The 25,535-nt window shown below is 45.2% G+C and overlaps 1 protein-coding gene across 3 annotated transcripts in view; it reads left to right on the top strand.

Moving 5' to 3' along the window:
• CRISPLD2 (cysteine rich secretory protein LCCL domain containing 2) overlaps nt 1–23,958 on the top strand; it is a 29,867-nt gene extending 5,909 nt beyond the window's left edge. For all 3 annotated transcript variants that reach the window (XM_014257149.2, XM_014257150.2, XM_005528165.3), the window contains exons 3-15: nt 3,861–3,979; nt 6,051–6,183; nt 6,284–6,399; nt 7,719–7,819; nt 8,975–9,133; nt 10,451–10,511; nt 11,201–11,267; nt 12,266–12,396; nt 12,559–12,602; nt 13,444–13,516; nt 14,197–14,272; nt 18,553–18,686; nt 20,636–23,958. In XM_014257149.2, coding sequence (XP_014112624.2) covers nt 3,861–3,979; nt 6,051–6,183; nt 6,284–6,399; nt 7,719–7,819; nt 8,975–9,133; nt 10,451–10,511; nt 11,201–11,267; nt 12,266–12,396; nt 12,559–12,602; nt 13,444–13,516; nt 14,197–14,272; nt 18,553–18,686; nt 20,636–20,690 — 1,269 coding nt within the window. In that variant the 3' untranslated portion in view covers nt 20,691–23,958. The remainder of the gene's footprint in view (nt 1–3,860; nt 3,980–6,050; nt 6,184–6,283; nt 6,400–7,718; nt 7,820–8,974; nt 9,134–10,450; nt 10,512–11,200; nt 11,268–12,265; nt 12,397–12,558; nt 12,603–13,443; nt 13,517–14,196; nt 14,273–18,552; nt 18,687–20,635) is intronic.
• Nucleotides 23,959–25,535: the final 1,577 nt, after the last annotated feature.

The following is a 25,535-nucleotide window of genomic DNA, read 5'->3' as shown; positions in this document are numbered from 1 at the left end:
CGGTTGCACTTCTGTGTTTGCCTTTGCTCAGGGAGCTTTTCTAGTGGTTTTTATGGGTGATTGAGGGCAAATGAAAGGGCCTTATGTGCTCTGAAGAAAGGAGCTGAGTATGAGATGGTGCTGCTTGGAAGGGCTATAATCAGCCTTTCATGTGCTCGTGTTTACCCAGTATGACTTGGAAATGCCATGTACATGCTGAACGGGATTTCTCTTTAATCCTTTGTCCTGCAGAGGACATCTCTCATTTGGACTCGTTTAAGTGGATGGACTGTCTTTAGAACCACAGATAAACTTTCCTCTTTCCCTTTGGTGCCAGAGTGGAGTGTCACTGGAGATGTGCTGGGATAATTTGTGAATGAGTAGGTAGAGCTTGTTCTTGCCCATCAACCTCCAAACACTCCCTTGTGAAAATCCTTTCTCCCAGCTCCATATCTGATGTATTTAAGTGGTCTAAAAGGGAAATGGGACCTAATATATTCCAGGAAAGGGACATATTTAACTGCTACTGGAGGGACTTGTTGGACACTGTTAATAAGAAACCAAGAGCACAGTGAGTCCTATGACTTATCTGGAGATCAAAAGAATTGTTATATACATATGGGATAAAGGCAAAGTGGACTGAAAAATGAAGAAAGAAACAGTTTAGCTGCTGAGTCTGCGTGATTAACTGAAAACTGGCACAGATACTCGGTGCTAATGGAAAATGAGTTACCAGGGCACAACTTCCTGACAAAGCTGGGCCAGTTCAAAATTACCTTAACCCCTCTACCAGCTCCATGATCGACACTTCCAGAGTGACTTGGACTGTTTACCAGAGGTGGATGGGTGCCAAGGCCAAAACAAACTCCTTGTTAACAGAGTAAAAAGGACATAACGGACTCAGAGGAAAAAGGACATAATAGATCCTAAGGCACGGTGACCTTTTAAGATGGCTTAGTCAGATGCTTTCAGCAGTGATGAAAGGCAGAAATCTTTCCTCTTGCGGCGGCCTCAGAGACAGCTGGATAAAGCAGAATTGTTCTCAGTGCAGATTGCTGGAAGGAAAATTGTTTTCATGTATTAAGGTATGCATCCTTCCTCTCAACTGTAGAGTGGTGGCTTTCCCTGTCAGGATGGGTTTGTGTTTCAGTGGGGGTTAGCAAAAAGCATCTCCAGACCTCTGCCAGGACATGTCAGTCCTGGAGCTTGATGCCACTTTTAAAAGGAAGCTGCCATTATTGCAGAAAGTCTGAGCTGGGGAGGAAAGTGCGTGAGTAACCTGATCACTGCAATTCAGGTGTCTGGCTTTGGGTTTGCAGACCCGTCAGGCTGAGTGAGCAGACTCCTTGTGGGATGCATTATTAAATCTGGACCTGCAAGTTGTGGTATGATGGGTGTATGCCATGCATATATTTTACATATACACTGTTCACCCTGCTTTGAAAGACCATTAGAAATTTGCAGGAGCAAAAAACAAGAGTCCACATGTTAAATCACTTGGAATCACACACAACCAAAATTTTTTCAACCTCTGCTTCTGAAGGAAGCTGAGCACAGGCTCGTTGCCCCTCTGGCTTCAGGCATCTTCCTAGATACTGCTTTGAATACTGCCATAAGGAATTCTTGCAAGTATAGCTGGGAAAGTCTGAAATCTCTTTTTTCCCCCCCTCCTATGTTTATTGCTCTGAAATAATTCCAGCCTCCTGACCGCATTCGTGTCTGAGAAGCAAGAGGCAAATAACTGCTCTAATTTAGATGGGATGGCTTTGTAATCTGATGCCTGCAGAATCGAGCTTCTCTCTTCATGCAGCAAAAGGCCGTGCAGAGATGGAGCTCCTTCCCAATTACCTGTTTAGTGTCTTTTGTCCGAGTTCATTTATTTTATCCGCAGGCACCAAAGGGAGATGTAACGTGTACGCTCGCGTTAATTCCCATTTAATTGCCGGTTGCTCAGGATGTCTCTGTATTAAATTAGGAGATTTGGAACATCTCTGCCTCTGGGGCTGCAGGGAATAAAGCTGGGTAGAAAGTCTGAGGAGCTCGGAGTGCAGAACATCTTGGGAGAGTTTCTGTGGCTTTTGTGCTGGATGGGAGGGCAGCTGTGGCCGGTCACCGCCGAGCCCTCAAAGTGGGAAACCACAAAAAGCTGTGTCTTGGCACGGCTGCAAGAGGCTGCCTGGGCAGAGGGTTGGGGATGTGTGGTGGGTCTGGTCCCACTTTCAAGGAGCTGGAGGGCTGAGAATTAAAATTGGTTTTGTTCCTGTGTCAGAGCTATGTCCACACGGGGTTTTGCAGACTGATGTGAATTTGCTTGGTCACTGCTCAGTCCAAAGCTGAACTGGTGAGCTTGGGGCAGCTCTGGGATGCTGCTGGGATCTGGGTTGCTGAGAGTGCTCCATGATAAGCTGTTCTGGGAGGCCTGGGCTGTGAGCTCAGTGAGGTGAGGTCATGTTTGTCTCACTGAGATAGTGGAGATGCACCAAGTCCCAGGAAACACTGTGTTTTCCTGTTGTCTTATCCAGGGATGCACAGTCCTTCCCCATCCCAGCTATAACTGCCCGAGACTGTGTCCAGATAGGCTCAGAACGATCACTTGATGGTTTTTAAATGTGCTTGAGAGCCTGGATGCCCTGCAGCCCTCCAGGCTCTGACAGGTCCTTTGAAATGTTTGAGATCAGAAGCTGCTTTTCTTCTGGAGAAGATGGGACTTGGAAAGATCAGCTGGTTGTGATGGTGAATGTCCAAAGAGGACAGTCTCGTGCTGGCACGTGGATGGGCTGGATACACATTACAAGACCTCTCTTCTCTTTGGTTTTATTTGTAGGAATGTGTGGTAATATGTTAATCCCAATGAATTATCCTCTAAGGGCTATTCTGAATAGAGCAGCTGTCAGTAATTACACCATGAATTCAGGGCACTGGCTGCTGGGCCCAGTGAGTCTGGCCTTTAGAACAAATGCTCTCCTGGGCAGCAGAGCTGCTTTCCTGTTTGCCTTTGTGTCATGTTGGAGCTCTCCTTTGGCTCACAACCGTGTGATATTTGATGAGGAGTGATCTCACCCCAGCATCCTGCCCTCAGTGGGAACAGAATCGGGATTTGTCACTTCTAACGTGATGCCTGTTTCAGTGAGAGTGGAAAAAGCTCAAAAACCCTGGGATTTTGCCACCTCCGACGTATTTGACTGGATCCACTGGTGGCCTCTCATTTATTCTGGAGGGAGAAGGGGAGCTGAGGCTGAGAGACTCAGACCCACACTCCTTGACTAAGAGGTTGGATCAAAGATCTCCAGCTGTGTGGTGGTGGAGCTCTCCACTCCAACAGCCCTCCACTGCTGGAGTTCCCCTTGGTGGCAAAGCCTGGAGATATCCCAACAGGATATCTGTTATATGTAGGGACAATGGGTGAAAAATCATGATGAAATACATCAAAGCACTGAGTGGATGTCAGAACTCTTGCAGGACTCAGAAATATGTGTCATGTTGGAGACCATGGGATTTTAATTTTTTAATGCAGATTAGAAAAACAACTGCCAGGAATATCTTGTGGTTTAGGGTGGGATGGTCTGGATGTGGTCTTGAGGTCTTCTCACGTGGGTTTGTGTGTTTTCTGATGACCTGAGCGAAGCATTTCCTCAGAAGCACAGCATCATCTGGGGAAGAACATAGACCCTTTAGTACCCTGGACTTCCACCACAGAGCAACACGTTGAAAAATGTGATTTTAGCACTGAAATGTGGTGGCTTCACCAGGACAGGCCGGACATGGCGGGGGGTGATCCCTACCTCAGTCTTTCTCCACTAACTGCTGTTGGATGAATCTCTGGATCTAGCGAGTTTGAGATGAAAATCTGACCCGTTCTCTTCTCTGCCCACACCCTGCAGACCTGGGATGAGGAGCTGGAACGGTCAGCACACGCTTGGGCTCAGCAGTGCATCTGGGACCACGGGCCCAGCGACCTCATCAGGTCAATTGGGCAGAACCTGGCGGTTCACTGGGGCAGGTAAGACCTGGGGTGCTACAGGATGATTGCAAAGGGTGATTTATGGATTCACAGCTGGGAAGATTTGCTCTGATGCTTGGTAGAGCACTGGGGAGATGGGAGAAAAGCTGGGGGTCATTAATTGTGATGGCTTCAGTGGGATGGTTATCGTGGTAACGCCTGCAGCCACCTTCCACTGAGACTTGCCAGGAAACCAGCACTGATTTGGGCTTCTCCATCCATCTAGATCTCGGGGTAGCACCTCTGTAACACACTTAAAGTCACTGCTTCTTGGGGAGAACAGGTACAGAAATCTGAACCTTTGCTCCTGTTTCAGGGGGGTGGTTCTGGCACCATGCAGCTGAAGGCTGAAATTTCTCAGGAGCAATGTCTGGATTCAGCTCAGAATTTGTGTCTGGATTCAGTTCAGAATTTAATTATCTCTTGCTGTGTTTTCCATAAATATTTATCTGGCTCCTGATTTTTCTTTACTGAAAACACTTTGCAGGGTTTTTTTTCAATTCCTGGGACAAGTTGTTAAACTAGAGTCATTAACCCAGTTAGGAAAGCTGACATGAAGGCTTCAAAAGGGATTTTACTCTCCATCTCAAGGTGAAATTTGTTTATTGTTAAGGCCCTGTTTTTAAGTTTGTTATAGGTTAAACTGCAAATACTTTGTACTTGCTCAGGAGCCCTGAGCATTTTCCCCCCATTTCCTGTGTGTGAATTCAGTTATCTTTGTTGTAAATCAGGTAGAACTTGGTGGAAAGCAAAGGAAATTTGCTGGTGTGAAATTAGCCTGATGTAAAAATTTGGCCTATTTTAATGTTTGGAAACTAGAGTGGTTAATTCATTGGAAACAAAGTCAAAAGATCGTGCTGTTCTTGGCTGTCCTACAAGTGCTGAGGATGGCCATGGGTTCCTGATGGAGGAAGATCCAATCTTGGTCCCTGAGAGGAAAGAAAAATCAGATTTATCTCAGCTTTTTCAGGAACGGGCCATGACTTGATTGCCTCCATTTCCTCTCCTGTAAAATAGGATTCGGAAAGTATTCGCTTCATGACATCATGAGATGGATGTTTTTAAAATACTTCTAATGAACGATTTTTAATGAAGAGTTGGCTGAAAGGATAAGCTCCAGTTGGTAATGATATCATTTGGATTGCTGGCAGCTTGCTTCGTGTGAGCTGTTGAAAGCAGTGGGTTTGGGACAGTTTGCAGATCGCTCTGTTTGCTCACTGTGTAAGCAGTGTGTAAAATGTGTGTGAGTTTCTACAGGTGGTTCTGACACCACTTTTGCTCCCCAAACAGCACAAACAGCATCAGCACTGCCTCAGGCCGTGGTATCTGAGGCAGATATTACACAGGGGGTACAGGGGGACTCGGTGCAGGGGAAAATTGCTGCCAAAAAAAGGTAGGACAGGAGTGCAGTGCACCAACTCCACACCAACCCCTGGTGGGGTGAGAGAGGAAAAACCCACTCACTTTCAAAGCTCCTAAAGTACTGGCTGCAAGTTAACTTCCAGATTTAGCAAATTGCCCCGTGGTAAAATAGGTACATGATGGCTTTTGGTTTAAGATGTTTGGCAAAGCCTAACTTCTGTTTACTTTCAAAACACAACTTTCCTCCAAACTAGAAGTTATTTTGTAGTTGAGGGGAAAAGTGAGAGGGCATTTCAGGTCAGCAGCGCTTGAGGATCATGTCAAACCTATAAATAATACAGAGCCAGGTCAGGCTGTGAATCTAGGGAAAAAAACATAGAAACACAAAACAGTTTGGGTTGGAAGGGACCTCAAAGGTCTTCCAGTTCCAGCTACCCTGCCATGGGCAGGGACACCTTCCTCTATCCCAGGATGCTCCAAGCCCCATCCAGCCTGGCCTTGGACACTTCCAGGGATCCAGGGGCAGCCACAGCTTCTCTGGGCACCCTGTGGCAGGGCTTCAGCACCCTCACAGGGAACAATTCCTTCCCAATATCCCATCTAACCCTTCATCTTTAATATTTTAATAAAATAAAATAATTATTTATTTACTTTTTTTTTTTTTAATTTGAAAACTTCTGCCTGATTCCAACTGCTTCTTCCCCCTCAGGTATCGATCTCCAGCATTCCACGTGCAGTCCTGGTATGATGAAGTGAAGGATTACACATTCCCATATCCTCACGAGTGCAACCCGTGGTGCCCAGACAGGTGCACAGGTGCCATGTGCACCCATTACACCCAGGTAAAGGACTCCAGGGGGTCTGCACCCACACTCCCCTCATCCCCCCCACCTCTAGATCGGGGGAATTTGCTTCTTTTCAATAACTGCGTTTCCCTCACAGATAGTCTGGGCCACCACCAACAGGATTGGCTGTGCTGTGAATGTCTGCAAGCAGATGAATGTGTGGGGAGAGATCTGGGAGAACGCTGTCTACCTGGTCTGCAACTACTCCCCCAAGTAAGGCAGAGCAGCTGGGCTCCCTCCAGCTCTCCCAAAACTGACAGCTTGCTTAACTAGCTCAGGAGCTGGGGAAGAGATCTCAGGCAGTCTAGACTGGTGCTTGTGGCTTTAATTTTTTTTCTTTAGACAGCAGCACAGGGCTGAAAACTACTGAGAGCTGCCTGGAAAACTGAATGAGAGGCTGGGGCCAGGCTGGAGCTTTGAAGTTCCTGCCACGGGAAAGGAAAGGAGGAGCAGGAGATGGCCGGGATGGAGCTGGCATGTGCTGCCAAGCAAGGATTGCTCTCTGCTGTCAGAGGGTGGGAAGGGATGGGGGTGGTGGTTAATGCCAAAAAAACCCTGAAATAACTGCAGCAGTCAAGATTTCACTAGCTCTACGGTCTGATTAAATTTCAAAATGAAAATCATATTTCTTGCCTACTACATCCAGGAGAAGTTTACTACCTGGCAATGGCACTTAATATTTTCTGGTTTAATGGCTAATAGGAGAAACATTCCCACTCCAAGCCCTTGGCAATTTTAAACTTCAAAACAAAATGAAGTAGGGAAATCTCTCTCTGCAAACAGAGTGGCTTAGGAGCATCCCACTCCATGGGATCATAGTGCACAGTAATTCAAAGGAAAAAAAAGTGTGGGGCTGCAGCTGTCATGTCCCAGGCAGAGCTCTCAGGGTGGGTTCTCTAAGCCCCTCTCCCCATGTCAGGTGAGCACATTTTGCTGGTGGTTTGGTGGGATTTAACAGCCTGCTCCTCCTGAGGGATAACAGCATCTCCCACAGAGCCCCCACAGCAGGCTGGGCCATTCACACGTCATCCATTCAGAGCTGCTGGATGGAAAAATGCTCTATTTCTGCACTTTCTGCTTAATCTTTTCTCTCTGGCATCGCTGCACATTGTCCTCGTGTAGCCTTATAGGTAGAGACAGCTGAAAGAGCATAACCCAGGAGTTTATGGCCAGAGCTTAACTCCGGCTCCAGCCTCCTCATCCCCTAAAACTTGCAGGACAGAATGCCTAAATTGGCTGTTGTTTCTGGGGAGTTTCTTCAGCAAAATTCAGTAATCCACTGATTTACTTCTGTTTACATAAGACCCTGGTGTTTATGCTGGAATGTAATATAAAAGTGATATGGCACACGATTTACGTAAACCCCTAAAAAATGTCATTTTGCAGATGAAACGAGGAGGTACACCTTTCCTACGAGGCTGCCTGTTTAGTCTTTATTTTTTTTGCTCTAGGCCAGGATGATGTTTCTGGTTTTGGAGGCTTGGAAGGGTCTTTGGGTGTCTGATGGGTGCTGGTTTCTCCTGTGCTCCCAGGGGCAACTGGATCGGAGAAGCTCCGTACAAGACCGGCCGTCCCTGCTCCGAGTGCCCGCCGAGCTACGGGGGGAGCTGCCAGAACAACCTCTGCTACAAAGGTACCTGCTGGGGGCTTGGGGCACCTCTGGGGTGGGGGGCAAGGCTGGAGCAAGCACGTGGAAGCTCCTCATTAGAACCAGCCACAGCTTCGTGCTCCTTTTTTAATTAGCCATCCTCAATATTCCAATGTGGGAGATCGTCAGCCACTGAAAGCCAGAATCCCTGAGCTGGTGAAAATCTGGAGCTGGGATTTGGCACGTTTTCCTGGTGAAAACAGAGAGCTTGGGTGGGGAGAAGCAGCTCTGAACTTCCATGGGTTTGGTAGGGGAGCTGCAGGGGGTTTGAGTGCTGGCAGGCTGTGGGCAGGAATGATTCCATCCTGGTGGGGGTTTTTTGGGGTAGAGAACGTTCTCCAGTGCTCAACAGAGGCACCATGGGTGGGCAGAGCTTGGCTGCCTGCCCTGCTCCTTCGGGGGACATGGATGGAGCCTTTGCATCCCTCCCCACCTTGGTTTTCAGGGATGCAAAATGAATTTGTGTCCCTTGGAGGAGAGGAGGGGATCCTGAAGGGAGGAATTCCTGACCTGTGGAATACTTTTGGAAGAGAGGTCAATAGAATGAACCATATTATTAGAGTGAGCCCTCTGGTGCAGCAGTGCCACCCCCAGCACCCAGGATCTCCTGGGCTCATTTCTCTCCTCCCAAGTGTTTTATTTCCCAGGGAACTGAGCTCTTTGAAAACAGGGAGATCCCCTGGAGACTTGCCCAAAGCAGAGGCTGATTTTGCTGCCACCATGCATTTCTCATTTTTCATCTGGTGGGGTTTGAAGGAGGCACCCAGGGTGCAGGTGGGCTGCAGCAGGGAGAAGGAAGGGGATGGAATATGAGCCCTTCAGCAAAATTGTGTTTTCCTCCAGAGGGAAGAGCTCAGTGGGAAACAGAGGAAGGAATATCAGCACTTTTTTCACTAACCAGTGGGGATCCCTTCAAATCTTTATTGTGAGGTGCTGTAAATGCTGCTTCATGTGCAGAGGAACAGGAGAGGAGTGTCCTGGCAGTAGCCCTGTGCTGAATCCAACGAGTATTTTTGATTTCCCGGCTGTTTAAAAGCAGATCCTTTTCCATCTAAATCATCCCCACGAAACACGAACCTGTCTGTCTTGCCCACCAGCGTGAGCACACCGTAATTGTTTTAAATCCCCTCTTGTACCAAGATCACCGTTATGAGGATCCCATCATTGCTGAGACAGATGAGACCAACGAGGTGGAGATTCCACAGGTGGCGGAGCAGAAGCCGGTGCAGTTCCACCTGCCGGAAAACAAACCCAGAAAAACCATCAAGTCCAAGAAAATCACCCCAGAGTCCTACATGAGTAAGGCACAGCCTTTCTCTTTTTCAGCTCCTATGAGTTTTGAAGCACCTCTGTGGGAAAAGGTGTGGGAAGTGAGGAGGAGGCTCAGGGATAAGGAAACTGGGAAGATGTTTGAGTGGAGGAAGAGGTGATCTGTGTGAAAATTCACTGCTAATTGTGCAGAAAGCTGCCAGAAGTGGTGAGCAAAACTCTCAAAAACAACTTGTAACTTCTGTACATCGACCTGCAGAAGTGATGTGCTTCTTTCAGTCATTCCATAGAATCCTGGAATGGTTTGGTTTGGAAGGGACATTAAAGCTTAAAGTTCCACCCCCTGCGTTCAGGGAACATCTTCCACCGTCCCAGGCTGCTCCAAGCCCTGTCCAGCCTGGCCTTGGGCACTTCCAGGGATCCAGGGACAGCCACAGCTGCTCTGGGCACCTGTGCCAGGGCCTGCACACCCTCATAGGGAACAATTCCTGCCCAGTATCCCATCTAAATTCACTCTCTGGCAGTGGGAGCCATTCCCTGTGTCCTGTCCCTCCATCCCTTGTCCCCAGTCCCTCTCCAGCTCTCCTGGAGCCCCTTTAGGCCCTGGAAGGGGCTCTGAGCTCTCCCTGGATCCTTCTCTTCCCCAGGTGAGCACACCCAGCTCTCCCAGCCTGGCTCCAGCTCTCAAAGCAGCTCTGTGACATCCTCTGTCTGACTCCAGCAGTCCATATCCTCCTTATCTCCATAAAATATCAATGTGCAATATGTAAAATAGCAATATCCAAAGTCCTCTCAATCAGTAATGAAGTTAGGAAATATTGGTTTTATTTCTCCTTTAAAAATCTGTACACCCAGCACTTACCCTTCTTTACAACTTTTCTGGGGTTTATAGATTGTTTCCTCTTTAGTTCTTGCTTGGGAATATTGAAGTTATTTGTGGAGCTGCTGGTACTTCCTGACTTGTTTTCCAACCGCTGTTAATTAAAAGACACTTATTGAGAAAACAAGGTGGGGCAAGCCAGCGGGTCCTTTTCAAGTTTATCTGCCAGCATCTGGAGAGTCTGTAATTAACAGGAGAATGAGAGCTCTGACTGCAGACCTGGGGCTGTAAATCAAAGCCCTCAGCTGCATCTTCCTTGCTCATATTCCAAAGACACCTGTCTCAGGTGAAGGGCTAAAGAGGCACCAACTGCTCCAGGCTGGATAAAATCAGATTTTATCTTGCTGCACTAAAGACCTTCAGGAAAGCTGTGTGGAGGTTGCTCATTTCTGCAGCTCAGGAGCAGGCTGAGCAATTTCCTTTGTAAAAAAAAATGTATTTATTTGATTTTTATTTTTTCTGCCCAGCACAAGTCATTACCTGTGAAACCAAGATGAGAGACAAGTGCAGAGGCTCAACGTGCAACAGGTAGGGTTTTGTTGATATTTCTTGGAGTGCTGAGGGAAAAAGTAAATAAATATTTACTTTCATTACTAAATATTTTTAACAAATATTTAATAAATATTTATGTTTTATTACTAATTATTACTCAGTTCTTGCAAATATAGGATAGGTTGCACTATATATTTTTTGTGACTCTCTAGGTAGATCTCTTCAGGAAAACCCCCAAAACCCAACAAAAATATCCCCAAAATTTCTCCTAATTGAAGCCTTCAGCCAAGCCTAGCAATAAGGTGATTTGGCTGATTTTATTCAGCCATGATGGCCCACAGTTTCAGGTGTCCAAAATAATTTAATAAATTTTGGCACAGAGAGATTTTTCGAGCCTTTTTTAATGCATTCCACTGCTGTCCAAGCCAGACCAATAATTCATGGCTTGTCCCTTCCCAGCCAGTCAAGAACTTCTGGTTAAGGTTTCTGCAGAGAACAGGACAGTTTATCACTTGGAGAAAAACCAAATCCACAGAACCTAAATATTGGTCGGGCTCTTGAGGAGGGTGGAGCAACTGTTTTAAAAAGTAGCTATTTTGCAATCTTGTTTTTAAAACGGGAGAGCTACGTGAAATGAATGGAATGACTATTAAATGAAGTAGAGTCAAAGTCTGTTTTTCTTGAATTGTTTTTCGCCACCCTCAAAAGATACATATCTTTACTAGGTATTTGTGCCCAGCTGGCTGCTTGTACAGTAAGGGAAAGATCTTTGGAACATTTTATTATGAAAGTGTAAGTACCTTTTAATAGCTCCTGGATGTAATTTGTGGGAGTCAGTGGTAATGACAGAAATGGGAAATGCCAGCCCTTCTGGTGTCATTTGGCTTTTCATATCCCCTGGTTGTGGTGCTGTAAAATGGTGCTAATAAAGATTATCTGTGTTTTCCTCGCCTTGGTGTTGAAAAAAGGGACAGACTCTGGGCAGGCAAAATGGTTCCAGAGGTGATTTTATCAGGGATTGTCCTTAATGTGGACACCCGTGGAAAGTGAGGGATGAGGATCAATAGGAGCTCCTACAGAGGTCCCTTTGTTCATGTGGGCAGCTGCCATCTGAACAGAAACTTTATATTAAAAAACACTGTTAAATTTTGTAATTAAATAATATTTTGGGCTGATTGGCTTGATCTTAAATTAGTAAGATAATTTATAAATAAATCATGGCACCATTTTCCCATCAAAACTACTTTTGGGGTGAAGGAAGTTGGAAGATAAAAGGGGTTTTTTGGATAAAATCAGGTTTTCTTTCCCTATTGCAACTGTTGGTGCATGACTGCATCACCCCTGATGTGTCTTTGCCCTGAAACTTCTGTGATTGCAGACACCCAACCCCTCCAAGTGGCGTCAGCAGAAATATTTTGGGTTTGAATATTTTGTCGAGAACTGGAAATATTTCAGAGTGGTCGTTCACTTCCAACGCTGCTTTTCCTCTAAATTGTATTTAAATGTATGGTTTTGTTATTTAAAAAAAAAAAAAAAAAAAAAAAAAAAGCAAAGCTCACCATTCAACCAGGCAGGGCTTAAAATAATAGTAATAAAAGAATCAGGCCGTGTTGGGAGAGGAAGATTTAACAACCAGATTCCAAAGGAGTGTACTCAGCTTATTTTCCACTTGGTGCTTTTGGTGGTGGTTTCATTTCTCCTCTGTTTTTCACGTAGCAGTTGGGCAGCGTTGCTCTGTGGATGAGATTTGTTTGATTTATTTCACACCCCACTTATTTATCTCTCGCCAGTCCTCCAGCATTTGTCGTGCTGCGATCCATTACGGAATCCTGGACAACAAAGGAGGGCTGGTGGATATCACGAGGAAAGGGAGGACACCTGCTTTTGTCAAGTCCACCAGGAACGGTGTGGAGTCATTCAGGTACTGCCTGCACCAAAAACTGTTGGTGTTTGCTTGAAACACAATCAGATGTTCAGTCATCTTTGTTGCTCTCATGTAGACACAGTGATCCAAGTAATGCTACTCTGCTTATTTTTTTTTTTTTAATTAATTTTTTTTCTGTTTCTTTGCTTGTTTTTACAGGAAAAGCAAACCTTCAAATGCATTCATGGTTTCTAAAGTCACAAGTAAGTTTTAAAAGTCGAGGGGAAAAAAAAGTATTGTTTCTGGGGTTTTACTGGGTACTGGAAAACATCATTCATTTCAGGGCTCTTTTTTGATTTTCATGGTTGTGTCAAGTGGTTCTGTGCCACAACCAAACCCTGGAGTGGTGGTCTGGGGTGGGATAGAACACCAGCCTTGGGTAGAGAAATAGGTGATAATGGGCCAATTCCACAGCATCTCCTGCTGCTGGGCCATGGTGGGGTCCAGACTTCAGCTGCTGATAGCAAAGGGATTAAAGCTGAACCATCCATCTTTAAAAGCCTCTGTCAAGTGCCAGCACTTACAAAAACTGAAAAAAATAGTGGCGAATGTCCTAGGGCAGTAATGTAAGGAAAAACACAATACATGTGAAATCAGTTTTTAACAATGAGTCATCACATTTCTGACAAGCATATAAATAAACACAGCTCTGCTTTTTAAACAATTCCTGCTTTCTGAATATCTTTGAAAAACCCCTCCAATGCAGAATCACCCTTTTGATTAGATCTGCCTGAGCCCCTTGCAGGGAGAACTGTAGGTGTCAGGATATTTGGGCTCCACATCTGGAGCTGTAACAAACCCAGGTGTTGTGGATCAGCTGCTTGTCTCTTTTGAGAGCTGTGACCTTTTTCAGCCCACGTTGTAGGGTGGTTGTAGGATTCCTGCTGCAGAGCTGCTCAACCCTGTCCTGGAGCAGCTTTACTCCTGGTGCTCTCAGCTGGACAAGGGTCTCACCAAATGCATTGTGTGGCTCTGACTTGTGTTTTCTGCAGCAGCCTGGGCCTTTGGGTCTAATAATTTGCCTTTCCACATTTATCTTGGCAGCACAGACTCTGGATTGTTACACCACGGTAGCTGAACTGTGCCACTTCAAAAAGCCAGCGAGCCACTGCCCAAGGTAACACAAATCTCTTTGGTTTAAACCCTCTGTCCTAATGAGGGGCAGCTTAACTGAGGTGCTGAGGGCCCTGAATTTGAGGGCTGGTGGGAGAAGAGCTGACCATGCTGGTTGAACTGGAGGAGGGGGTTTGGAGTGGTGTGCTCTCTCCTGCCACCACGATTTTCTCAGCATCACTGTGGAAAATTCACTTTATGTTTTTAGATGGCTTCAGTAACATATCAGCCAGGCTGCACAATCCTGTCCCAGCACACTATCATGTGTGAGAGAGCAACTGCACACTCTTTGTCTTCTTGCTTCTACATTTGCTGGGTTTTGGATGTGGTTTTCCTTTACACCTTAAAACATGGAAGAAGTTTGTTCTGGAAACTGTGCAGGAGTAAGTGACAGGGCAGGGGGGCACAAACACATGCAGAGATTTTTGTGCATAGAATTGATCAAAAATACAGGTACTTCCCCTTGAAAAGGGTCATAAAAGACAAATTCCTCTTCCAGTGGTCCAAATCCCTCTATTTGCAGTTCTGCAGCAGCAACCAAATGTCATCTGAGGGGAGTGAGTAATCAAATTCACTGTTGCCACCTGCAGACCAGATGCAGGCACTTGAAATCTCCCAGGAATGCAGCTCGCCTTCCTGTCCAGCCCTGATCTGGAGAATAAACCTGAATCCATTGTTTTCTAGGATTTATTGCCCAGCCCACTGCAAGGACGAGCCGTCGTACTGGGCACCGGTGTTTGGCACCAACGTTTACGCGGATGTGAGTACAAACCTTTCCCTGCATATCGTGATAGTCCCGTCCCACAGCTGGGGTCACACTGGGCTTTAGGGGAGAAATTCAAACTCTCTTGTGGTTATTCCATGTGGGGATGGGCAGGTGGGGGTGAAAGATGGGGTGAACAGGCTCGGGGAGCCCTTTTGCTCTCCAGCTCTGATTTATTCTGAAAGACTTGCATGTGTCACTCCGCAAGTCCTTGAGTTGTGGCCACTGGGTTTGTGAGCCCTCTACTCTCCAGCACTGATTCCTTCCTGGAGATTTGGTCATGTCCCTTAACCTCCCCAAGCCTTTGGGCTCTGGCTGTGAAATCATGGTTGCACTTTTTTCCTTTGTAAAGCATTTTGGGGTTTATAGATGAGCACAAAAAGGCTTTTATTCCATCCTATCACACTATAGAGTTGACAGAAAAAGACCTGTCTCCCCTCTCCCCCTCTGTCTGGGAGATGAACAGTTTCTGAGCAGCCAGGACAGAGCTCAGAGCAGCGGAAAGAAAGTGTGTGAGCTGGTTTTATGGGTTTGTTTTTCTGAGCTCTGCTCATGGGGATGAGCAGAGACTTGATGCTAAAACTAGGCAGTGTCATTTTCTTGAAATCTCTTAATATTAAGCCTCTGAAAACTGGGTCTCAATGTTTTTCCATTTGCGGGTGCCTGGTTATTTTGGGTTTTTTCCTCTTTTTTTTCCACTGGGGACTGTGTTGAGGAATGCCAGCTCCCTGGCTGCCCTGTAGCCTGTGGGATTGTGGCTTTTGAAAGCCTGGGGGAAGCAGGCAGCAGGTTGTGGACCCCCAGCTTTGGGTCACCCTGGAGCTTTGTGGTCTTCCGAGAAAATCCATCCTGCAGGAATCATACAGCAATTTGGAGAAGCAATTTTGAAAGCAATTTAAAAAAAAAACAAACAAAAAACAACAAAAAAAACACCCACACAATTTTTAATTTTGCTCAAGACCAATTTTTTTGAAGGTAGAGCTGCACAAACAGGTTATCCTGGACTAGCTCACAGGCAAATCCACAGAGCAGCTGCCTCCCTGCATTACCTGCCTCCTGCATGCTCCCACCTGCAGGAAATGGGAAATAGTTTTCTCTTTTTTACAGAGAACAAACCTCCCTCAATCACCCCCGAACAGGGTCTGTGATTACAGAGGAATTAGGTGAGGAGCAGCAGCCCAGGCTGGCACTGCACTGACGCAAAAGGATTAGTGTCCTTTAATGAACCCGTTTCCTACCGTCCCTCCTGGGTATTGTTTCATAAACGGGGCCATGGGTGGTGGCTTGGGAGAAAAACAAAAAGCAGTAATAAAAAAAAAAGTATTTGGCCACTTCCTCGAGGGTTTGGTTGACCTTTTTTCTGACTGCTGTGCTAACAGGGTGATGTGGAGGTGCCAGGAGAGCACTCCACATCAGGAGGTTGGCTTGAGGTTGGTGGCAAAGCTGGTGAAACCAGGGACAAAGAGTTTGAGGTGGCTCTGGATGGTGCTGCAAAGGGAGAGGTGGAGATGCTGGGAATGCTCAGAATGGGAACTTGAGAAGAGAAACAACCACACCACGCAAGGAGAATTTGGAGAAAGGCTTTTCCTAGGGAAAAAGGCCTGTGCAGGATGCTGGGAATTAACCCAAGCTCACTGCTGAGGAATAATTAAAGCAGGCAATGAGCTGGATGAGACAAGTGCTGGTCTTCTGGGAGGGTTTTGGGAATCCAACTTCATGTCTAGTGCGGCACCTTCATGGCCCTGGGAGCGTTTGGGCTCCAACTGAGTCCTCTTAAATAAGTTATTTGAAAGAAAATGAAGCCTTCAGCCCCATTTCCAGTCTGTGCTTTGTTTTAAAAAGCACTTCAGGGACTTGTTTGTGGGGAAATTAGTAAGATTGTGGAACAGGCATGTAGAGGAGACTTGAATTTTGGGGTAAATGAGTAAAATACAAGAAATATGCAATGGTAAAAGAGGACAGGCCTGGTTCTGGGATGATCATAGAACCATGGAATGGTTTGGGTTGGAAGGGACTTCAAAGCTATCCAGTTCCATGGGCAGGGACACTTTCCACAGACCAGGTTGCTCCAAGCCCTGTCCAACCCAGCCTTGATTCTGGACCTGTGGGAACAGGTTGTAAGAGAAGGTTGTGAAAGAGCTTTTGACTTCCATGAGATGCTGTCATTTGTCACCCTGCCTGGCTCCTGGTGTGGCATAATCCTGCAGGAGAAACCCACCACATCCTTGCCCAGGAGCCCTGCAGAGCCAGGAGAGAGAGCAACTTCCCCACTTTTGAGATAAGGTTCTATCCACAGCTGTGCAGTGATTACTAGGTGGGTGGAGGGATGGATGGATGATGGATGGATGGATGATGGATGGCCCACACAGAGGCAGGAGTTTGTCACCAGAGCAATCTGAGTTGGGAGTCATCTCTCAGGAGATAGGAACTTAATGATTGAACGAGTCACACTAGTGAGGAAATTCTGATTAAGCTCATAGTCAGAGAATATTGTTAATAACCCACTGTAAAGTGTGTTGTCATTTTATGGTATGTGCCCCAGGGCTCATTTCATCAGGAATTGGTCTCAGAGCATCCATCCCAAGGGATTTCACCACAGAAAATGTTCTATTGTCCATACAGCTGTACTCTTGAACCTTTCCTGGAAGGGAAGGCTTTATTTTTGTAATATCTCATCTTCCAAAAGCTCTACAATCAATTCATCAAAGCACAGCCCGGCCTGGGACATGAGAGGGCTGCAATCCAACAGTGATAAGAGATTTGGAGTAAGTCTGTTGGTCAAAGCTTTGAGTGAGCGGTGGAACAGCAAGTCCTGGAAAAAAAAAAATAACAGGAATGCTTTGAAAAGAACATTGTTCAGGATGTCTCCCAGTGGAGAGTGTTGCAAATTGATCTAGGAGAGTTTTAATTTTATGAGCCAGTTTTAGATTTATAGATTTCCCACCACATATTAGGGAAAATTCACTGCATGTCTTCCGAACACAGCATTCCTTTGCTCCCTAGACCATATATAGAAGCAAAACACCAAACTGGCACTCAAAACTCCAAGGGCTGCCAAGAGATAGGCCATCCAAAGTGATAAATATATAGGGAACAAGGCAAAGCTGCCATATATGGCTGTGAGAGGGAAGCAGCATGGGCCGTATCGTCCGTATGAAACGGGAACCGTTGCACTTGGCACTCGTTTTGTGGTACTTGGAGTTTTAGCAGTCAGGGCATTTCTGGGGTTGGGATTTTCACCTGCTGCAATTTGCTGTACAAAGTTGGTTTTTCCTTTCTGTTCTTCCAGCTTGCTGCATGTAACCCCTGCAGAGAGCTGATGGCCAAGTTTGCCCAATCCCTCAGCCTTCTTTTGCTCCCTTTTCCTGGATGCTTTGGGGGCTTAGTCATCAGTTGTTACTGGTTTGTGTTCCTCCAGCTCTTCTGACTCTGCACATCTGGGATGTGCAACAGAGAAACTTCAGTTTTTCCAGGAGTGTAATCTCCCTCCACATTTGGTGTTCTATGGGGTAATGCCCATCCAAAAACTACTCCAGTCAAAGGGGGCAGGCCTTCTGTCCTTCCTAGAAAGAAGGATGTGAACAGTCCCAGATAATTAGTGGTCATTTACCTTAATCCAGGAGAAGCATTTCCTTTTCATGCAGCTGTGTGAATAACCTTTGCTGAGGTGAGAAGCACAGAGTTTCACCTCAGAGGTTTCTCTGGTGCCGCCCCAGAAAAAGGGAGGAACTTCCCAGGCTGGAAAGTTGTCCTCAATTCAGACTTGGCCCTGGATAAGATGAAGAAGTGTGGGTTTAGACTGGACATTGGGAAGGAATTGTTCCCTGTGAGGGTGTGGAGGCCCTGGCACAGGTTTCCCAGTGAAGCAGTGGCTGCCCCTGGATCCGTGGCAGTGCCCAAGGCCAGGTTTGATGGGAATTGGAGCAGCCCGGGACAGTGGAAGGTGTCACTGCCATGGCAGGAGTGGAACTGGATGAACTTTAAGGTCCTTACCAACCCAAACCATTCCATATTCCGTGATGATCTCACAGGTGCAGCTCCACCTCAGAATGATGGAAAATCTGCTTGTCCTCGGTAGTGATGGTGGATCTTCTTTCACCCAGGGATTATGACATACCTGCAAGATCTAGTCCCTAGTTTGTCCAAAAGAGGGACAAAATCCTTTCATAACTTCTTCTTCATCTGTTCCCTGTTTCTCTTGGTGTTTATGGAATTGATAAGCCTTCCTGTATAAGATATAGACAGTGCGTAAGTCAAAACAATTAAATATTTTTCAGAGCTCCAGTATCTGCAAAACCGCAGTGCACGCAGGGGTCATTTCAGATGAAAGAGGCGGCTTTGTGGACGTGATGCCTGTAGAAAAGAAGAAAACCTACGTTGGCTCCTTAAAGAACGGCGTCCAGTCAGAGAGGTGGGACTTTCCTTTGTGCTTTCCTCTCCTATTCCACAGTGGGCTCAGCTGCCTGTGGAAGTCAGGAGATATCAGCTGGATGGGCTGGTGGCTTGGAAGGAGGTGACAGTGTCACTGTGAATTGTGACACCCAAAGAAATGGAGCGTGGTGTCCTGCTCTTCCCCCAGCCAGGAGCTGCGTTCAGGCTGCTGTGGAAGGTGGGAGATGTTGTTAAGTCTGGTTAGGTTTTGTTACAGCACAGGTCCAGATTAATGGGTTTTGCTCTGTGCTTAACACGTCACGAGATAAGCACAAGCATTTTCAGTTTTCAGCCCAGGTCATGGTTTGGGTTTCATAATTTGGATTTCCATTCAGTCCTGGGGTGTGGGATTAATTTGTATTTCTTGATTCACGTCCTCTATTCTCTTTGAAAGAAGCATGAGTAAATTAACCTCTTGAGACACGATCAAACACCTTTTGAAGATGAATTTGCCACCCTTGTAGGTTTTTTTTGTTAGTTTCTCTTGGGCCAGCCATGATGGTTTCAGTGACCAATTGCAAATGTGCACTTCCAAAATCCTGCAGCTCCTCAGGATCACAAAAATCCAGTCACAGCTCATCCAGTTGTTTTTAGTTTGAGACTTCACTTTCAATCTGTTATGTATTTTTTCAGATGTTGGTGTGATGGCACTGATTTCTCTGGGCTATCTTTGCAAGTATAGAATTTCCCACATTTAGGGGAGTTTTTGGTCACTGCTAGCTCTGTCTGCTCTCTGCAGTTTTCTTTTATAAAGACCATAAGAAATTCTATCAAGTTTGCTGGTTTTATTCTAACAATGGATATTCCAGAATGCTTTAGAGCTCCTCAAGAAATAAAAACAGACTAAGACAGGAAAGCTATAGCTGTTAAATATGGGGGTTTTAATATAGATTAGCGTCAGCATTTTCCAGTTTGATACATTAGATTCAGGTGAAAAACCTCCTGTTCCTTTGAATTTTTTTTTCTCAGTCTTGCTTTCACTTATCTTTTAGTATAAAAGACAACTTTTTACAGAGATGGCAAACTGTGCCCTAGCTAAGAATAAATCCCACCACACTCAGGGATGTGCAATGTGAGCAGCCAGTGCTGATCTGAGAGGTGAGGGAAACCAGAGAACTCCTCACAGTGGGGATGAAGATTTGGAAAGTGTTATTTACACTCAGCAATAAGGAGCAGCTTCATGCTGTGAGATCCACCAGAGAGTGAAATAACTTTTCTAAGATTAAGGTGAACCCTTACACTTTGGGACACTGGAAATAACCTCGGATAAAGATACACGCCCAAACAGGTATGGGAGAAGATTGCCTTGAGGATTTGCTGGATCCTTACCCTTGTTGCAGTTTATTTTGTGAGAATATGAAATTTTGTATTTTTCCTGTGTTTTTTCAACACAGTGGGACCTGGGAATAGAAACACCCCCTTTCTCCATTCACACAGCCACCCCAAGCAGCTTGGAGTCAGAGCATCTGGGGACACCTCTGCAGACTGAAAACGAATATCCATATTTATTGTCATTTAACGTGAGCTGATCTGGCCATTCCCACTGCCAGCACTAGGAGCCAAGCCAGACAGACCCTGGGAACCTGCCAGGCTATTTGACAACTGTTTTTTAAGGAAAACATATTCCTCTTTATGCCTGAATCGCTGCACAAGGGAGCATGGTGTTCCCTGGATAAAAGCTAGGGCTGTAAGAGAGTCTGTTGTCTTCCAGCTCCTTTTGTTGGCATTTACACTACAGATCTGGGTTGAAAACATAAAAAAAAGGCGAAACCTTTTGGATTCGTGCCACTTCTTTTTCATCCTTTATCTTTCTTCTGCTTCTGGTAGGAAAGAGATAGGAGAAATTCAGGGTTCCCTGTTTGGGTTCTGCAGTGTCTTCATTTGGTTCATTCCATGTTTGTTTTCCTTTCCTCTTTTCTTTGTCTCCAGCTTGAAGAATCCTTCAGATGGGAACGCTTTCCGAATCTTTGCTGTGAAGCAGTAAACCCCCAGGGAAGGTGCAGGTTTCTTTGGGAGAGCTCTCTGTTGATCTCCAGAGATGCCAAAGCTCCTCTGAATGGCATCAGCTCTGCCCGTACCCTCCTTGCCGATCTCCTTCAGGGAATTCCAAAAGAAAAGGGGAAAAAAAAAACCCCAAAAAAGACCCCAGGTTCTGACTCAGCTGTTGGCATCTCATCGCACCCATGCAGCGTTGTATCTTTCCGTCTCGTGTTTTTGTTTCTCTAGGGGCATTCAGCGACCATAAACTGTTCAAAGTTTCATTTTTACCAGAGGTGTTGCTACACAGAACGGCGGTGGCTCCATGTGCAACAGATTCAGGGATCTCAGCCTGGGCCTGGATGGTGTTTTTAGGGTGTGAGGCTTCTCCTGGGGTGGGTGTGAGGATCAGCAGACTCGGGAGTGAGCGGCTGTCCAGGCGCTGGACACTTTGAAATGAGAAACTCATTGAAAAATTGCATTGTTTGGGGAGAGGATGGGCTTTTGACAGAGTGCTTTTGTGTATGTTGGATGGTTTCTGTGCAAAAGAGGGTAAAAAGTGGTGTTTCCCCACTGAGGTGGCGTGCAGCAGCACTGCTGTGTGAGGCTGCTGGGTACCTCGAATGATGGTTTTTCGGGATGTTCTTGGCAGCCAAAATTGAGGTTTTGTGGGCCTGGAGCAGGGTGTGAAATGGTGGCAGAGATCCTCACTGCAGAAAATGAGGCCACCAGATCATCCAAAGAGCAGGTTTAGTGTTTGCTGGTCAAACACTCCCAGGTAATTTGCAAATCTGGCAAACCTCTGAGCAGTCAGAGAATTGGGGCTCCTGTGCTGGCACATCTCATCGTATCCTCCACGCCATAACTCCAGTTAAATGCAGTGTATTGGTTTATACAGCAGTGCTGGTTGTTTTATAGTAGTTAAGTAGTGATAAAATTAATCTTATTTCTGCTAGGAATGGTTGCAGCTGTAGGAAGCAGGTTCACTTTCCCTTTGTGAAGCTCCTGGTGGTGAGTGCAGTTCTGAGACTTTAAAGATGAGGCATAAATTGGGGTAGATTAATTTTTCCTGTCCAATTTGTGAAGCCAACAGATCCCCACTGTCAGTGCAAATGCTCATTTGATACCCAGGACAGTGGGTTTTGCAAAACCCATAAGGTGTTGTAGTGAAGTTATTCCATATTTTGATATTTTTGTCTTGACGTGCACCCAAATGCATTTCAAAGCCAAGAGAAGGGCTCAGCATGAGCTGCTTTTTAAGGCAGAAGAATATTCTCTGCTGCACATTGGAAATGAATTTTTAGGATTGGTCTAAACACAAATCTGTTGGGTTTTTGACACACATACATCCAGTAACTTCATCAGTCATGAGAAGACAAAGTCAATAGTAGTTCTTCAGTTCTTGTAAATGTGCAGTCCTCCTGCTCAATAACTGAATTGTAATATTGGAGAACAAATGGGAAAATATTTCCCTCTATTTGGCAGATGTTTCACAGCTGCTCTTATGCCCAGAACATGTTTGGTTTAATCTAGACAGATATAAGAGCCATCTCATCAAGCTCCTTCAAAACGCAGACCAAAAGCATTTATATGATTAAACGCGTCTTTAAATCTGTAAACACCATGAAATCAGCAAGGAAATGACATTTAAATGACATTTATCACTCAGTTTGTCCCATCGCTGGGATTTATTTCTCTGTAAAATCTGAATTTGGAAAGAAACCTTTTGTAAAACCTGAAATTTGAGCTGCTTTGAGCTGTCTCCAAAAATACTGCACGGAAAAGCTACTTTTGGGGCGGATAGAGAGAAGTGACTCTTCATGTCGTCTTTGTTTATGTAGTATTGTAGTCCAAGGTGTACAGTATTGCCTTTAGATAGGAAAATTGAACTATTTCTTTTCCTTATTAAATAAATTTGTGTTAAAAACAGCTGGAACACATGCTAGAAAAGCTGCTGGTTGGGAGCGTTGGAGATGTTGGCAGTGAGGAAAAGCTTCCCCGTTTCTGCCCTCTGTGAAGGGTGTGCGTGGTCTGGTTGGAGCCCATCCAACACCGCAGCAAGGATCTGAGACATCCTGGGCTGGGAATGGAACTGGAGAGAGTGAGGGATGCAGTCAGGCTCATGGGGACTGCCAGAGCACATAAAACACCTTGGGGGAAACCCAGGATCCATGAAAATTGCGGCTGGAAGGTGATGGAAAGGAACGTGAGGGCTCTTGGAGTAAAACCCAGGGGATTACTGTGAGCACGTAACAATCCAAACAGCTGGGGATGTACCTAGGTGATGGAAAGGGGACAGGGGAAGGGTTATTATCCCAACAGAAATATCCTAAAATGCTTAATCCAAGTTACAATTGCGTATTTTTATCTTCAGCCAACTGGTTTGGATTTTTAGAAACTGATGTTAATTTAAGTCTGTATCTGTTTATTTTTGTATTTGTTGTACAAAAGAGAAATTGTGACTTTACTACACAAATATTTTTTGAGGTCCTGGGTGCTATTAATTTAAACATACCTCCACCAGAATTAGGGGTGATCAGGTCCTCCAGGGCAGTCATGACCTATCAATGACTTGCAATCGTGTGTGCTAGCTATTCATGAATAGGTGGGACAGTACCAGTTTTTTAGCCAAATATTGACAGATTTTATTTCTGATACCAAGATGCTTCTCAGCCTGCTATATTTCAGTGCAGCTTAAAGATACATCACATCTGTATCTCACCAGGCCTGCTCCTCCTCAGCCCCAGCTCAGCAGATCCATGGGCACCTGAAGCATCCAGGTGTAGCCAAAGCTGGTGCTGCCTGGTTGTTCTTTTCCAATAATTTGGGATTTTGAAGCAATGGCATGGTCATTGCAGGGCATCTGGCTCAGCCAAATCTCCAGGAATCACAACCAGGGTGAATTCCAGAGCCTGTGCTGGTGGGGCCTCATTAGCTCCACTCATTCCTTCTTTTAAAGACTTTCAGCCAACAGCTGGTTGAGGAGGCTCCAGTTGGTCACTTGTGCAGTCTAAATATTTAGGGCCAGTTCATAGAGTTGCTTTTCCTTTTTTTTTTTTTTTTTTTCTATGAAAAATGGTGTATTTTACTTCCTATGTATAAAAGTTACTTGTAAATTTTTGTGTGCCTTTGCATGTTTTCCAAGGGGCCGTGGTTGTTTATAAACTAGATTTTTTTTTTCTAAATGCAGAATTGTAAAATATCTTTTCCTCCCTACCCTTCCATTTTCTTTTGATTTCTGAATTATTTGTGAAATAAAACCTTCCTGGAATGAATGCTTCCCTTGTCTTTAATGCTGAGCCAGAGTTGGGTTTGTGTCCAGAAGAGTTATTTGTGTTTAGAAGAGTTATTTGGGATTAATCCTGGGGACTGGAGTGTCCCCTGGAGACTCCAAATGAGATTGGGATGTGCAAAGCCTGTTCCACAGACAAATAAACTGCCCAGTACCCAGACACTAAAATTCAATCTTTACCCCATAAAAATAAGAAACATCCTTAGTGAAACATACTGAGAGTAAAGGAAAATCACTGCCTGTCTTTGAATCTCTGCAACATAAGGGCTGAATTAGACTAATGGGCTGGAAATAGTGTTTAATAATTATATATATAATTATATTATTAGTAATTAATATTAAATCAATAATGTAATAATTAATATATAATTATATTAATTATGATAATTAATAGTATTATTTCCAAAATACAAGTGAGGTGAACTCCTCCCAATCTGAGCAGGCTGCTGTGAATTGTACCCTCAGTTTTTGAAAGGAAAAGTATTCAGATTTTGTAATTCCCTTTGAAATATTCTCCAGGCTCGTCCTTGCTGACAGCACCACAAATCAAACCAAGTTTTTTCCTGGTTATCCAACCCCATTTGGTTAAAGGAACAACACAGGGAGGTTCATAACTCATCCTCCAGACAATGAGCACCAGATGGGTTTTGACCAGAAATGTGGGCTGGGTGGTGGGATGGGGTCCTGATTGACCAGGCCATGAAATTTGTCTTTTTTCATCACCTATACAAGAGGATTAATGTTAAATCCAGAGATGCTTGGTTTACTTCAGGGCTGGGCTGATGCAGTTATGGTTGAACAACATTTCCCTGTAAATCCCAGCCTAGGACTGATGAGATAATATCATTTTTGCCCTGCCAGTGATTTCTGTCAAAGGGAAGTTTTGTGGCTCCTGCATGCTCTGCAATTCCAAACTGCCCATTTGAATTTACTTTGTGCTTTTGTTCCCCCATTCTCACTGCTGCAAAAATAGCTCCTTCACTGGAAATATTTGGGAAGATTTTCCTAAGCAGAGGGGGGAATTCAGGCTAATGGTTATTGTGAGGCTGCCCAGAGCATCCTGTTAATGGCAACAGTTCTTTGATACCCTATTTGTTGGTGTTACAAAATGCCCCTCTCTGTGATTTGGAACTGGATGATATTTAATGTCCCTCCCAACTAAATCCATTCTATGATTCTGTGAGTTCTGTGGTAAAATTCAGGTCATGGTTGGCCTAGAGAGACAAACAGCGTAACACTCAAAATTTAGGGCTGAGCCTAGCCCATCCTTTGGGTTACTTTCCCATTTTTTGACACTGTCTCTGGCTTTGTCTCCCCCTGCTCGAGCCCTGGGCTTTGTCCTGTGCTCATCCAGCAGAAACTGTTGTTATTACAAGTGCTGTGTGAGAGCAACGTGACAAACAAAGCTGTGCCTTCTCCCTGTACAACAGGTATGAAAACCAGGTGAGTGGAGGCTTAGGGTAAAACACACAGGCAGGAGAAAAAATGAATTCTTTTTTCCCCAGCTGGGGTGGGGTTCAGATTCTGCTTTAGCTGTGAAGGCATAGAGATTGGAAGGTA

This window comes from Pseudopodoces humilis, chromosome 14 (assembly GCF_049639895.1).
Source record: "Pseudopodoces humilis isolate 2021_Gansu_Grassland_sample_001 chromosome 14, ASM4963989v1, whole genome shotgun sequence".
In the NCBI taxonomy this organism is placed as follows: domain Eukaryota; kingdom Metazoa; phylum Chordata; class Aves; order Passeriformes; family Paridae; genus Pseudopodoces; species Pseudopodoces humilis.
Note: the sequence above shows the minus strand (reverse complement) of the source record. Positions and strands in the feature narration are given on the sequence as shown.